The 12,848-nt window shown below is 47.2% G+C and overlaps 1 protein-coding gene across 1 annotated transcript; it reads right to left on the bottom strand.

Moving 5' to 3' along the window:
* Positions 1–2,700: 2,700 nt before the first annotated feature.
* Positions 2,701–6,073, bottom strand: LOC119365764 (LRR receptor-like serine/threonine-protein kinase GSO1). Its single transcript, XM_037631409.1, has one exon. It carries the CDS (start codon positions 5,844–5,846, stop codon positions 2,952–2,954), a length of 2,895 nt encoding a protein of 964 aa, XP_037487306.1. The 5' UTR covers positions 5,847–6,073; the 3' UTR covers positions 2,701–2,951.
* Between the last annotated feature and the right edge of the window lie 6,775 nt (positions 6,074–12,848).

Here is a 12,848-nt window from a genome sequence, read left to right on the forward strand (position 1 = left end):
GTTGATTTGGCGCACTGTGGACTGATGCTTGTTGTTGTTCATCACACATGTGTGTGATACAAGGTGCCGATTGCCGTTTTTTTAAGTGGCATGATGATCCTTACAGTGAGTTCCTCACACATCTGCTAGGTGACCCGTGTGGTGTTGTGATCCGTTTGAAGACTAATGTGAGGAAGATGAAGATTGAGAAGCAACAAATAGAGCATTTGCTGATGGACGCCAAGTCAAGTCTTGGTGCTGCAGATGTGTTTGCCCTTGATTTGCAAGGTAGACATGTTGAAGAAATGGCTGCAGTGAAGAAGCAATTTGAGAAGCTGAAGATGAACTTTCAAGTTGTTGTCTTTTGTTGTTTTATGTGTTTGACTTACATGCATACAAGTGATGATGTTGATATTGTGTTCAGAGATGTGTGCTTGATTTCACTGAAAATGAATGTCCAGATATGTGTGCAAAATGACACTGAATTTTGTTTTGTGTAATTGCATCTGAATTTCTATGAATTTGTGGTTACGCGGACATGTAGAAATTCACATAAAAATGCTAATTCAATTTTAGATATGTGGTTTTGGCAAATTTCAGATATGTGTGCACATATGTGCAGAGATTTAGATGCAGAGAGGCACATATATGTAGGGATTCAGAGATTTAGAGTGCAATAGTTTCAATTGTGTGCACTAATTAGTTCAAGTGGTTGTCGTGCACTGGACAAACGTGCGGACTATTTGCATGCTGCGTCGATATAACCTCACTCTCCACCTTTCCCACTCCCCATTCTCCACTCTCGACTCCCCACTCTCCACTTTCCACTCCCAAAAGTTTCGTAGAGGCAACCGTCGATCACTACCCGCCATGGAGAACAAGTAACTTGGCAGCACACAATTGAGGAGTTGACTGGTGAAAATCTAGTGTTTCCTGCGGAGTTGGGAGGGGATCTCCCGTTGGTTCCAAACCACGTGTGGGGTCTCATCGACGTGATGACATCAACGGAGAAGGCTCATGCCTTCCCTGAGGCCAAGGAGTTCCTCCGGCGGCGATTCTGCTATGGGCCATGCATGACACCAGATCTCCTGATTTGGCTCAGTGCGCGAGGTTGTGGATGTATCGCTCCATTGTCCCCCCACCATAGCTAGATCCACACCATGTCGCGTCAAGGGTGGTACGCTTCGTGGACATGGTGATTGCCTTGCTAGTGCCAGTCAACCCCAACTTTCATATCCGCACTGTGCCTGGCCAATTGTTGTTGTTGCTGACGACGAGAGGGACGAGGTGCATAGTAACAAGGAGAATCCTATCGATGTGGCCGACGTGGATCTTGATGTTGTTGTCGTTGTGAAGAAGAATGCCAAGGAAGAAGACGAGGCAGTGGTGGTGCAGAGTGTTGTGACAAAGAAAAGGAGGGGTGTGAAGGAGGGGGTGTGCCGCTCTCCACGCCTGATGCATGTGCGCCGCTCTGAGTGCCTAAAGGGTGGTCAGTTAATGAGCATGAAGATACGAAGATGTGTAGGACTGAAGATATAAAGATGGATGACTTTTGGGGACCGGGGATATGAAGAAGTGATGTTAGGTATGTTGTTAGTTCAGCATATAAGTTAGTATAAGTTTGGTCTGAAGATGTGTTGTTAGGTGTGTTTGCCATGTTGCTATACAAATTTAGTTATGTTGCTACAAAATCAGTGATGCTGCAATATGATATGTCCATGTGCTATTTCTCGGTTGCTACATATGAAAACAATGCACTTTAGTACAATGCCAAAGATAAAGCACAACATTTCAAAAAAAAGAATGTTCCATGAAAAGCCGATACTTTCCTCCACATAAATGACATCACAATCACCATTAGCTGTGCCACTCTCCATCTTTGAATCATCACACAAACAAAGCGGCCCATCTTCCAATGATTTGATAGGAACTAGCCGATGTAGTTTGTAGCTGCAATCCCTTTTGCAATGCCCTCTTTCCACATGATACATATCTTGTGCATATGACAAAATTGCTTCATAATCCATTCTGGCTTTCTCAACAGGAAACTCTACCACCAAACCACTACATACTCAAGCATACCCTCCAGTACTACAAACCTTTGGAAGTAGTGCAACCTGACAATGAGACCTTCCAAACCATCTGGTGGATCATCAACACCACCTGCACACAAACATCACATTTAATCAGTATAATCTATTCTGCACAAAAAAGTGTATCTGGAGGCATCGCTTTTGGAGAATTTGGACTCCGCGTGCTGCCTATGCAGTGGTTTGTGTTGCAGCTACATGGTTTTAATCACCGTAGCGGGATCTTTTTTCTTCTTCTTCTTCCTTTCTGTTGTAAGGTTGTGTGTATCCGTAATGTCTATACAACATTTCGTTGTTGCGAAGGCTGGGTGTAATTGGTATCTTCACGATATTAATATATTTTCTTTGTCAAAAAATATATAATTTGTCCAAAATCAAACTTTGTAAAGTTTGACTAACTATATAAGAAAAATTATCAACACTCACAATATAAAATCAATATCTTTTTTTTAGATGCATCATGAAATTAATTTTTATACTATATAACTTTTGTACTGTAAATGTTGTTATTTTTTAAGATAAATTTGGTCAAACTTATTTATGTAGTTTGACTTCAAACAAATTTTATACACAGAGTAAAAAGAAAGCGGAGGGAGTACGTTATTCTAGCTAAGAGCTGTAGTCTTCAGGGTGCATGTGAGCAATCGATCATTTAATCATCTGATGAAGGTTTTCCAAGTTTACAATAAAGTCCTCTGATAATTGAAAAAGCTTTAGCTTCAGATGAAGAACCCACGAACAAAATTTAAAACATGAAGATAATATATTAGAGAAACGAGAACAAAATGCTTAACGGTGGCGACCGATAACTTTGATACAAGAAACAGCCACTGATAATACACAAACATTTTGAGATTCAACCACAGCATGCAAGCCGCGCTGCTAGCCCTTGGAGTTGATGGCGCTCGCCTCCGTGAGCTTCCCATGGAGAACGCTGCTCTCCGACGCCGAGCTGTACTTCTCCTCCGTCGACGGCGCGACGACCAAGCCCGAACCGACCTTCCAGTACTTCCCGTCCCCGGCGCAGCACTTGCCCCCTTTGCCATGCGCCTCCGGCTCCTCACCGTCCGAGCTCGACACCGACACCTCCCTCCAATTGCTCCACATCCTGAGCATTATGTACAGCAGAGCCATGCACACAGTGGCCGAGACGATGGCGATGGCCGCCACGATGCCGGACACCGTGGCGCTCGCCAGGCGCCTCCCGTTCGCCCCGCACGTCGGTAGCGGCGCGCCACAGAGCTCGTTGTTGCCGGCGTAGGACGCGGCCGGGAAGCTCGATAACACGGCGGGTATCGTGCCGGAGAGGAGATTGTCCGACAGGTTGAGGCGGTTCAGGCTGGTGAGCTGCAGCAGCGAGGCTGGTATCTGCCCGTGGAGCTGGTTGGAGGACAGGTTCAGCCGCTCCAGCTTCACGAGGTTGCCGAGGGACGTCGGAATCTGTCCGGTCAGCCTGTTCTGGCTTAGGTCCAGCATCACCTGCAGCTCTGACAGCTGCCCGAGCTCCATGGGGATCGGCCCCTCCAGCGAGTTCTCCGACAGGCGCAGCTCATAGAGCTTGTTGCACCTCCGGAGTGTGGGCGGTATGACGCCGGTGAGACTGTTCTTCTGCAGGTTTAGAACGTTCAGGGACGTGAGCCTTCCTATCTCCTGCGGAATGCTGCCGGAGAGACGGTTGCCGCTGAGAGACAGCTTGAGAAGGCTCGAACAGTTGCCGAGCTCCACCGGTATAACGCCGGTCAATGCATTCGACGAGAGGTCGAGCTCTCCAAGGAACCGCAGGCCGCCGAGCCAGGAAGGCACGGCGCCTGTCAGACTGTTACGCTCAAGGTTCAGATGGGTGAGCTGCAAGCAGTTGGAGAGCTGCGATGGGATATCGCCGGAGAGGTTGTTGGATGAGAGGTCAAGCATCTTGAGCTGCGTCAGGTCGCCCAACTCGGCCGGGATTGCACCGGTGAGATGGTTGCCGGCCAGCTGAAGCCTGACCATGTTCCTCGACCGTGTCACTGCTGTCGGAATGACACCGGAGAAGTTGTTGTCGGTCAGCACCAGCACGGGGAGGGAGCTCGAGCCAAGGAGAGGCACGACGCTGCCGCTGAACCTGTTGTGCGAGATGTTGATCACCGTCAGGTTCTTCAGCTCGAACAGTGCTTCGGGCAGCGACCCCTCAAGGGAGTTATTGTACAAGGTGATGATGCTGAGCTCGGTGAGAAGCCTGAACGTGTCCGGCAGTGCGCCGGAGAGCCGGTTGTCCGCCAATGCCAATGCCTGCAGCCGCCTGCATTCCCCGAGACTCGCTGGGATTGAGCCGGACAGGTCATTCTGCCGGAGCTGAAGCACCGTTAGGCTCTTGAGGTTCCCGATCTTCTCAGGGATAGTCCCATGGAAATGGTTGCCGAAGAAGTCCACCTCTTCCAAGCTCGTGCAGTTGGTGATCTCATCAGGTATGGTCCCAGACATCTGATTCTCGTACAGGAACAAGACCTTCAGCCTCTGCAGCCGGCCGATCTCCGGCGGGAGCACACCGGTGAGGCCATTGTGGTACAGGGACAGCATCTCCAGGTTGCTCAAGTTACCTATCTCAGGTGGCAGAACGCCGGTAAGGCTGTTGTTGTGCAGCACAAGGTTGACAAGGTTCGACAGCCGGTCGATCTCCGACGGAATCTTTCCGGTGAAGCTGTTGTTCGACGCGTCGATGGATCGCAGTGAAATGCAGTTGAGCAGCCCCTCGATGCCTCCTTTGAGGTTGTTCCCGGCAAGGAACAGGCTCTCCAAGCTCGAGTTGCCAGGGCAGAGGCCTTCAGGTATGGTACCATCAAGAACATTGTCAGAGAGCACAAGGTACTTCAGGTTCTTCAGCTGTGATGTGGAGATGCTGATCACTCCAGAGATGTTGTTCTTGGACAAGTCAAGAACCTGCAGCTGGCTCAGCTGGTTCAGCTCTTCCGGGATGGCGCCTGTCAGGCTGTTGCCGAGCAGGTTGAGGTATGTCAGGCTGGATAGCTTCCCAATATCCGCCGGAATCGCACCGGAAAACTGATTGTTTGCAAGGTTGAGAGACTGGAGAACACTCAGGCTGCCAATGAACGAGGGAATGATGCCACCCAGCCTATTATCAGACACTGACAGACTACGCAGATTTGCGCAACCACCAAGCTGCTCCGGGATGCTTCCGGTGAGAGTGTTGTTGTCCAAGACCAGCTGCTGCAGGTTCTTCAGGTTGCCAATCTGGTGAGGAATGGCACCACTCAGCTGGCAATAGGCCAACCCCATGGTCTCGAGCTCCGTGCAGTTGCCGAGCTGCGGTGGTATCTCGCTGTGCAGCCTGTTGTCGCCAATCCTGAGAACTTTTAGGTTCCCAAGGAGGCCCAGCTCCGGAGGGATGGTGCCGACGAGGGCGTTGGAGTAGATGAGCAGCGTCTTCAGGTTCTGCAGCATGCCGAGCTCTGCCGGGATCGGCCCGGTGAGGGAGTTGGAGGACAGGTCAATGAACTCCACAGATATCAGGCCAGATATCGCCGGCGATATCGTGCCGGATAGGCCGTATCCCGACAAGTTGAGGCCTGTCACAATGCCCTCTCCCAGCAGGCATGAAACACCGTGCCAGGAGCAGACATCAGCCTTCGGCGACCAGTCGGAGAGGATGCCTTGAGGATCGATGAGATCGGACTTCACCTGCAGCAGAGTGGTAGGAGCCATGTCCGGTGTGGCTACACATTCCGGTGCAAGCAGGATGCCAAAGAGCAGAGATAGAAGAAGCGCAAGCGGAATGGCCATTGCTACGATGTTATGATGCAACTGTGTAAACTAGAAAGGGGGAGCTGAACTTACAGGATAGCTGCTACCCCGGAGTTGGGAAGATGTGTATAAACCCCCATTGCTGTGGTGTGGTAGGAGCCTAAGCTGCAAAAAGGGGGGAAAGGTGTTGTCAAACGCCTACCTGCTCTGTGTATCACAGTCAGGGAATGTGCTGGGCTCCTACTAGTGAAAATGCAATACAAGCCAAAGGAGAAGGTAGAGCATGTAGAAATGCAGAATCCCGGTTACAGATATATGATTAGAATAATCAGAGTAGCTCTGAATAATGCAGAGCTAGTTATCAGGTATTTTAAAGGCTAACCTTGTTGCTTTGACTTGTTAGTTCAGCTTCTTCTGGGTGATATCTAGTAACAAGAATGAAAAGGGCACTGGAGATTAGTAAACTGGTGCACTTTACAGCGGGTACGTGCTTAAACAGTTCAACTGCCCTCCTTGATTTGGTAGCATAAGGACAACTACATGATGCTTCCATGGTTGATTAAATAGTGTTCTTGCTCAGGTTTGGTGATAAATAAAACGAATAGAGCGTACTTACATTGTTTGCCTATAGGAAAATAAATAAAATTTCTGACTATTTAAGCAACCAGATAGCACAGAAATTCCTACTTAGCAGGCTATCAACTATTGGAGATACTGTTGGCCATCTAACCCAAAACAAAGGAATTCAGCAGGTTCAGTGAGTGGCTGTGCCTTCTGCATACTTCGAACCACGACGACATACTTCTGGTTTCACATAACTGAAGACAGTACACCATAATTGTACTATGATGAAACAATCGCTGACATGCATGAGGAGGAAAAAGGCCAATCAGTAACCAAGTGAGCCAGACCCACTAGTGGCGTTTCAATTATAAGGTAGTGGGAAAGTGACTTTTGCATTGGAGTGACAGTGACAGAATTGAATCTCAAGAGACCACGGGAAGCAAGAAAGGTAAGAGAGAGAGAAAAAAACTTACAGTAACCACCACAGCAGTTGTGTCCATCCCCATGCTATGACAGGCAGCAATGCAGCAGCATGCATGGGTCGCACCAGCTCACACTCTACTTTGTTTGCTTCGGTTCAACTGCACGTAGCAGGGATTCCATGGGGAGAGCAAGTCCAATCAGATAGAGACATACAGTTGTGCTGTTATCCGAAAGCGGCATCACAGTCCTAATGATGCACAACCACGCCCACCTTTTTGGTTTAGACTCTGAATCCTGGAGCACATCAAATGAGCAATTGCATCTCATTTCAGACTTCAGGCCGCTTGAAACACAATAATTTTTCTGGATCCTTGCGAGAATTCAACTGTGATCAGCACACCTGTGAAACCCCTGCATTGCAAACATGCTGTTCCTTCTGGTGAGCCAGCTGCCTTCAGCAATTTTCCAGTCATTTTGATTGATCATTCAGCTACTAAACCACAACTGTGAAGACTTTTGTATGCATGAACAGAGGTTCAGAGAAGAATTGAAAGGGGTCAGTAGATCTGTAGATGACTGATGTTCCCAACTACTCATCGGTCGGTAGCATGAAGACAATGATGTGCTGTTGGTGTAATGGTTGCATCATTGGTCCAAGATTGACTTTGTTCTGCATTCAAACAATTTAGTACTGGCTCCTTATTGAGCTGGCTTTGACTTGTGCCTCCATAACATTTTCCCTTTTGCTTGCACGTTTCTTACTTGCTCACACCCACGGGAGTTGGGATTCGGGTTATCGGACAGGACATGAATCAGGTGACAAAGTTGGGTGTATGATGGAATGTACTTGTACTTGCTTATCCTAAAGCGAACTGTTTAATTAAGCATCACGGAGAGCTATATTCTAACATAAGACATCATAGAACAAGCCGTCTTAAGCAAACATTCTTGGACAAATGCATAAATCCATTTTGCATGCTGTTGGATCACGCATGTGGAACAATCATTTGCTACTTGGAAACAATGGTGTAGAGAAACCCTACCCTTGTACCATAACATCCATAGTATTTGGCATGAGTATATTATTATATTCAGATCATTTGACAAAAAACATTTTTCATTGTAATTAAATAATGTTGCTATTCTGAAGGGAACATCGTGCAATGAGTGGGATTAACAAGGGTCATCCTTTATCATAGAAAACAAGGAGGGGATTTGAAGAATTTAGAATAATATGAAAACAGGCCAATGTAGCATCACATCATGCGGCATGCCATAAGATTCCTCTAATTATTAACTAGAATCATTTTTATTTCGCCAAGAAATTCATTACTATGGCATCATCATGCAACAAAATACAACACAACACAACAATATGGCTACATGACGAAATATGATGGTGTATTAATGTGCCATACATTATTCCTTATGTGTGCAGTTGGTGGTGGTTTATTTCTCGGTAATTACTGAATTTCAAAGTTTTTTAGGATTCCTCTTGAATCCCAGTCCAGGCACTTCCTTTCATTTTATGTATGCTGCATAATTTTATTAGTTGTGAAGCCAAAAATCCCAAACAATCCATACAAAATGCATTGCAATGATTAATAGATTGAATGGACAACGACTAACCTAGCTGCAATGGCACGTAAGATGTAAATTTGCATGGCTAACCATGTGCTCGAGCAAATCAGCCACACCTTCCCCCATGCAGAACGTCGACAGCAGCACTTATCTTTGCATATGAGGCACCCAATCAGCTGGGACTGGACGCCTTTTTCAGTTTGGAGATCGGAAAGCACATCTCCTTTCAGATAATCTGTCGGCAAAAGCGCTTTTGCTCGCATGATCGGTCGTTGACTCCATGCTATTATGAGAAGATTATCACCCTTCACCTTCATGGTGCAGAGGCACAGCTGCTTTGACGAAATGATGAGATGACAATGTGCAGTGGAATCCCTATAACCATTACCAACCCATGTCATGTCAGGGGCTGCGAGTGTCGAGGAAGCAACCAAGTTCGCTAAGGCTGATGGCTAGGTTGGTACTCGATCCAACTGCAATTGTTGCAAACTAATAGAGGTAGAAGACTCTGAAGAAGCCGGATAAGTTGATCCGTCTGCAGCTTTGCGCGTCTGAAATGTACAACTTCACCATGCGCTGGTTCGTCGGTCAGCATCCGTGTGTTTCCAGAGCAGGAGCAGCCGCCAATCTCCCTCTTTCATCCATCCATCGCAGGTGACAGCAACTCGTTGACCCTGAACTCAGCATCTAGCCACACACGAAACTCGTCTGTGCGGCCTCGAACCCCGTCACGGCGATCGAAGGTGGCCTCAGCGGTGCCTGTGCTTCAGCGCCATAAGGTCGAACACAGCGCGGGCGGCAGGCGCGGTGCCCTTGGTCCCATGAGGTAGCTTCAACCAAAGAAACCACCACGTCAGCTTCTCCATGGAGATAAGACCACCGGATTTGAGCAGCAAGAAACCGTCTAGGGGATCCCGCCGAGGCGCAGCCCTCCGGGATCGGTGGCCGTCGGACAACCGCCGTCCCGCTATACAGTTGGCGCATCACGCGGGATGGAGAGTGAAAGGCCATATGATTCTGTCGCTGGGCCAACTGTGCTCTAGGCTTTTTCAAGCTCGGTTGCTGGTTCGGCCTGTTAGACTTGGGCCTTTGAGAGGCCGGGCTAAAGCCTTAATTATGAAATGCTCTAAAGACTAAAAAAAGAAGAAAATAAAAGAAAAGGGAAATCACTATTTACCCCATACAAAAGAAAATCACTATTGTGTACCCTTCAACTTATGGTTCACACAGAGTGCAATATGTGCTTTCTGACAAACATGTACTCCTCCGTGTAGTGTAACATGTACTCACTGGTGAATCAGTGCTTTCTACGCAATGCAACATGTACTCGCCGACTCAACATATACTTCATGCGTGACGCAACATGTGCTTAGTGCAACCTATGCTTTCTTGATGCAATCTGTAGTTCACACATGGTGTAATGGCCACTTTATAATGCAACATGTACTCGACTAATGAAAAAAACATTAAAAAAAAGAAATAGCATGATTCAATGCCCCCCCAACACACACACACACAATGTGAAGAAATAGGGAAACCCACCTTGTTGCATCGGGAGTGAGAAGTTGTTGGTCGCTCCCTGCTTAGCGCTCGGTAGGAAAGTGGGTAGGCTAATTAGTCGCCTTGTTTATGAATCTAGTCAAGAGTCGGAGCTTTGATGGACCGAGATAGCTTAGGCCGGACGAATTTCCTACCTATGAAGTGAGGTAACTAATGAGATTAGTGAAGTGGACATTAAAAGAAAGAGAACAAAAAACGATGAAGCGGACATAAAAAAGGAAAATCTGCCCATACACCACCATCCGCTCAAAACTACCTGCTGATCAAGCACAATTCACCCTTAGTTCCCAATTGCCAATACAAAGGAACCATTGTCACCATCGCCTCGTTTGTCATCTTTCTTGCCAATTTTCTCGGCCAATCTGATTCTAGATTATACATTTAAACTTCAATGTTTGTGACTTTGTTGCCCCATCCCGATGGTCAAGACCTATATGTATGGCGGTTCAATCTTGGCATTGACATGTTTGTCTTAGTCGATGCCAGAGAGGAAGTGGTGTTTTGCCTTTGCAAATCAATGGTTCTTGATCCATCTTTCTTTTCTGGAGTACTTTGTGTTTTTGTTTTTGTGCTTCATACTTTTGTGCTCTTGGCATTCTTCTTTAGTATCCCAAGACAAAATAGCGGTTCAATAGCCGATGCGCCTCTGATAATAGTGCATTATGTGGCCTTGGATTCTCACTTCTAAGGTGGGGACTCATATCACTCTTCAAAGAGATTTAATGTCGAACGCTTCAATAGGTTGTTTCACTTATTGCACACTTGTAAAAGATAGAGTGTGTGTAGTAAGTTGTTTCTTTCCTCTACCATATTAATTGTTGCAATTGTCTTTGAGGCGAAGAATGCTAGTTTTAGTTCCATTTTTGTTGCACGAGTCAGTAAAATTATTGGTGCTTGTAATCCATACAGTTGATATTGAAATTTTCCAAGTTGAAAGGATCGATATGGTTGACTAGAGGGGGGGGGGGTGAATAGGCAACTAGCAATTTTTTAGCTTTTCTTTAACAAGTTAAAGTTTGCATCAAAATAGGTTGTCTAGAAATGCAACTAGGTGAACAACCTATATGATGCAACGAGGATAGGTACACAAGCAAGCAAGAGATATAAAACAAGTAAGCTAGCTTAAATAAAGGCACGAGATAACCAAGAGTGGAGACGGTGGAGACGAGGATGTGTTGCCGAAGTTCCTTCCCTTTGAGAGGAAGTACGTCTCTGTTGGAGCGGTGTGGAGGCACAATGCTCTCCAAGAAGCCACTAGGGACACCGTATTCTCCTCACGCCCTCACACAATGCGAGATGCCGTGATTCCACTATTGGTGCCCTTGAAGGCGGCTACCGAACCTTTACAAACAAGGTTGGGGCTCTCTCCACAACTTAATTGGAGGATCCCAATGAAACCACAAAGCGTCACCACAATGGAATATGGCTCCGAGGTGACCTCAACCGTCTAGGGTGCTCAAACACCCAAGAGTAACAAAATCCACACAAGAAAGTATGGGGGAACCAAATATCCTTTGGTGGAAGTGTAGATCTAGGTCTCCTCCTTCAATCCCTAACAAATCAACAAGTTTGAGTGGCTAGAGAGAGAGATCGGGCAAGAGAGTTTGAAGGGCATCAATGGTGGAGTGAGAGAGGTCAAAGGTGGGTGTGGTAGGTGGGAGAAGCTCCCTTATATAGTCACCCTCAATTTCCAACCGTTACTGTGATTCTAGCACTGCAGCGGTACAACCAGTCCTCGTCCCGGTACAACCGGGACTCACGGTGTATCAGTAGAACCCTACCAAGCGGTACAACTGGACCAGGGGGCGGTAGTACCGGCTAAGAAAAATAACCGGACTAACCGCCTGGCCACCGCACAAACACCGCATCAAAACAGGAGCTTGACCGGTACTTGGCCGGTGCCTGGCCGGAACAACCGTATGGCCTTGAGCTCTTGGGTGGCTAAGTCCTGAGCGGAAGAACCGCTCGGACCACCGGTGGTACCGGTCATCGTGGAACGACCGGACCAACCGGGCCACTACCGCCCAAGAACCGCATCAAACCAGAAGCGAGAGCGGTACTGGAGCAGTGCATGGACGGAACCACCGCCCCAGCTGTTGCAGAGCATGGTGGCGGTACCACCGCCCGGAGGCAGCGGTACAACCGCTCGAGCATAGCTGGTGAGCGACAAGACCCAGCGGTACAACCGCTCCAGAGAGCGGTACAACCGCTGGGCAGAAATAGTGAGCAGAAAAGAAAAGAGGGGAAGAGGCAAGGAAAATTCTCTCTCTCACACACACCCGAGGAAGGCAAAGAGAGGGTGAGAAAAGTGTACGTGAACTGATTCCCCCAGAGCTTCCTAATGAGGATTCCCTCTTGATAGTACGGGTACTCTACGACCAAAGAAAATAAAACTGTAGAGGACACGTCTTCGATCTTTTCCTTCGAGAGGTAATAGCAATCCGATGTAAGCCTAAGCATCAAGAACCTGAAACATAAAGCACACGTTTAGACCACCAAGGGTTGTCATCATCATCCAAAACATAAAGTTGGGAAATGCCCTTTCAATCTCCCCCTTTTTGGTGGATGATGACAACAACACGATTTGCAAGAGATAAGTCAATGAAATCTAGACGGAACTCCCCCTGAATGTGATCCCAACAAGTACTAGCTGTTAGAAAGCATGAGCACACTTTCAGGACTAGACTCCCCCTAGATTTTTTAGACTCATCACTCTGAGCTCAAAAGGATAGACAATATAATACTTAGAGGCAATAATAACGATAAAGACCTACGAACAGAAAGGTAAACGGAGTAGCAAGTCTCACACACAGCACAGAACGAACCAAGTCCACAAACAAACACAAAACACGAGAACAAGAGAAAACAACCCAAGCAAATCCCTGAGACCTATAGAACCCTCTCCCCCTTTAG

Source organism: Triticum dicoccoides, chromosome 1A (genome assembly GCF_002162155.2).
Source record: "Triticum dicoccoides isolate Atlit2015 ecotype Zavitan chromosome 1A, WEW_v2.0, whole genome shotgun sequence".
Lineage (NCBI taxonomy): Eukaryota > Viridiplantae > Streptophyta > Magnoliopsida > Poales > Poaceae > Triticum > Triticum dicoccoides.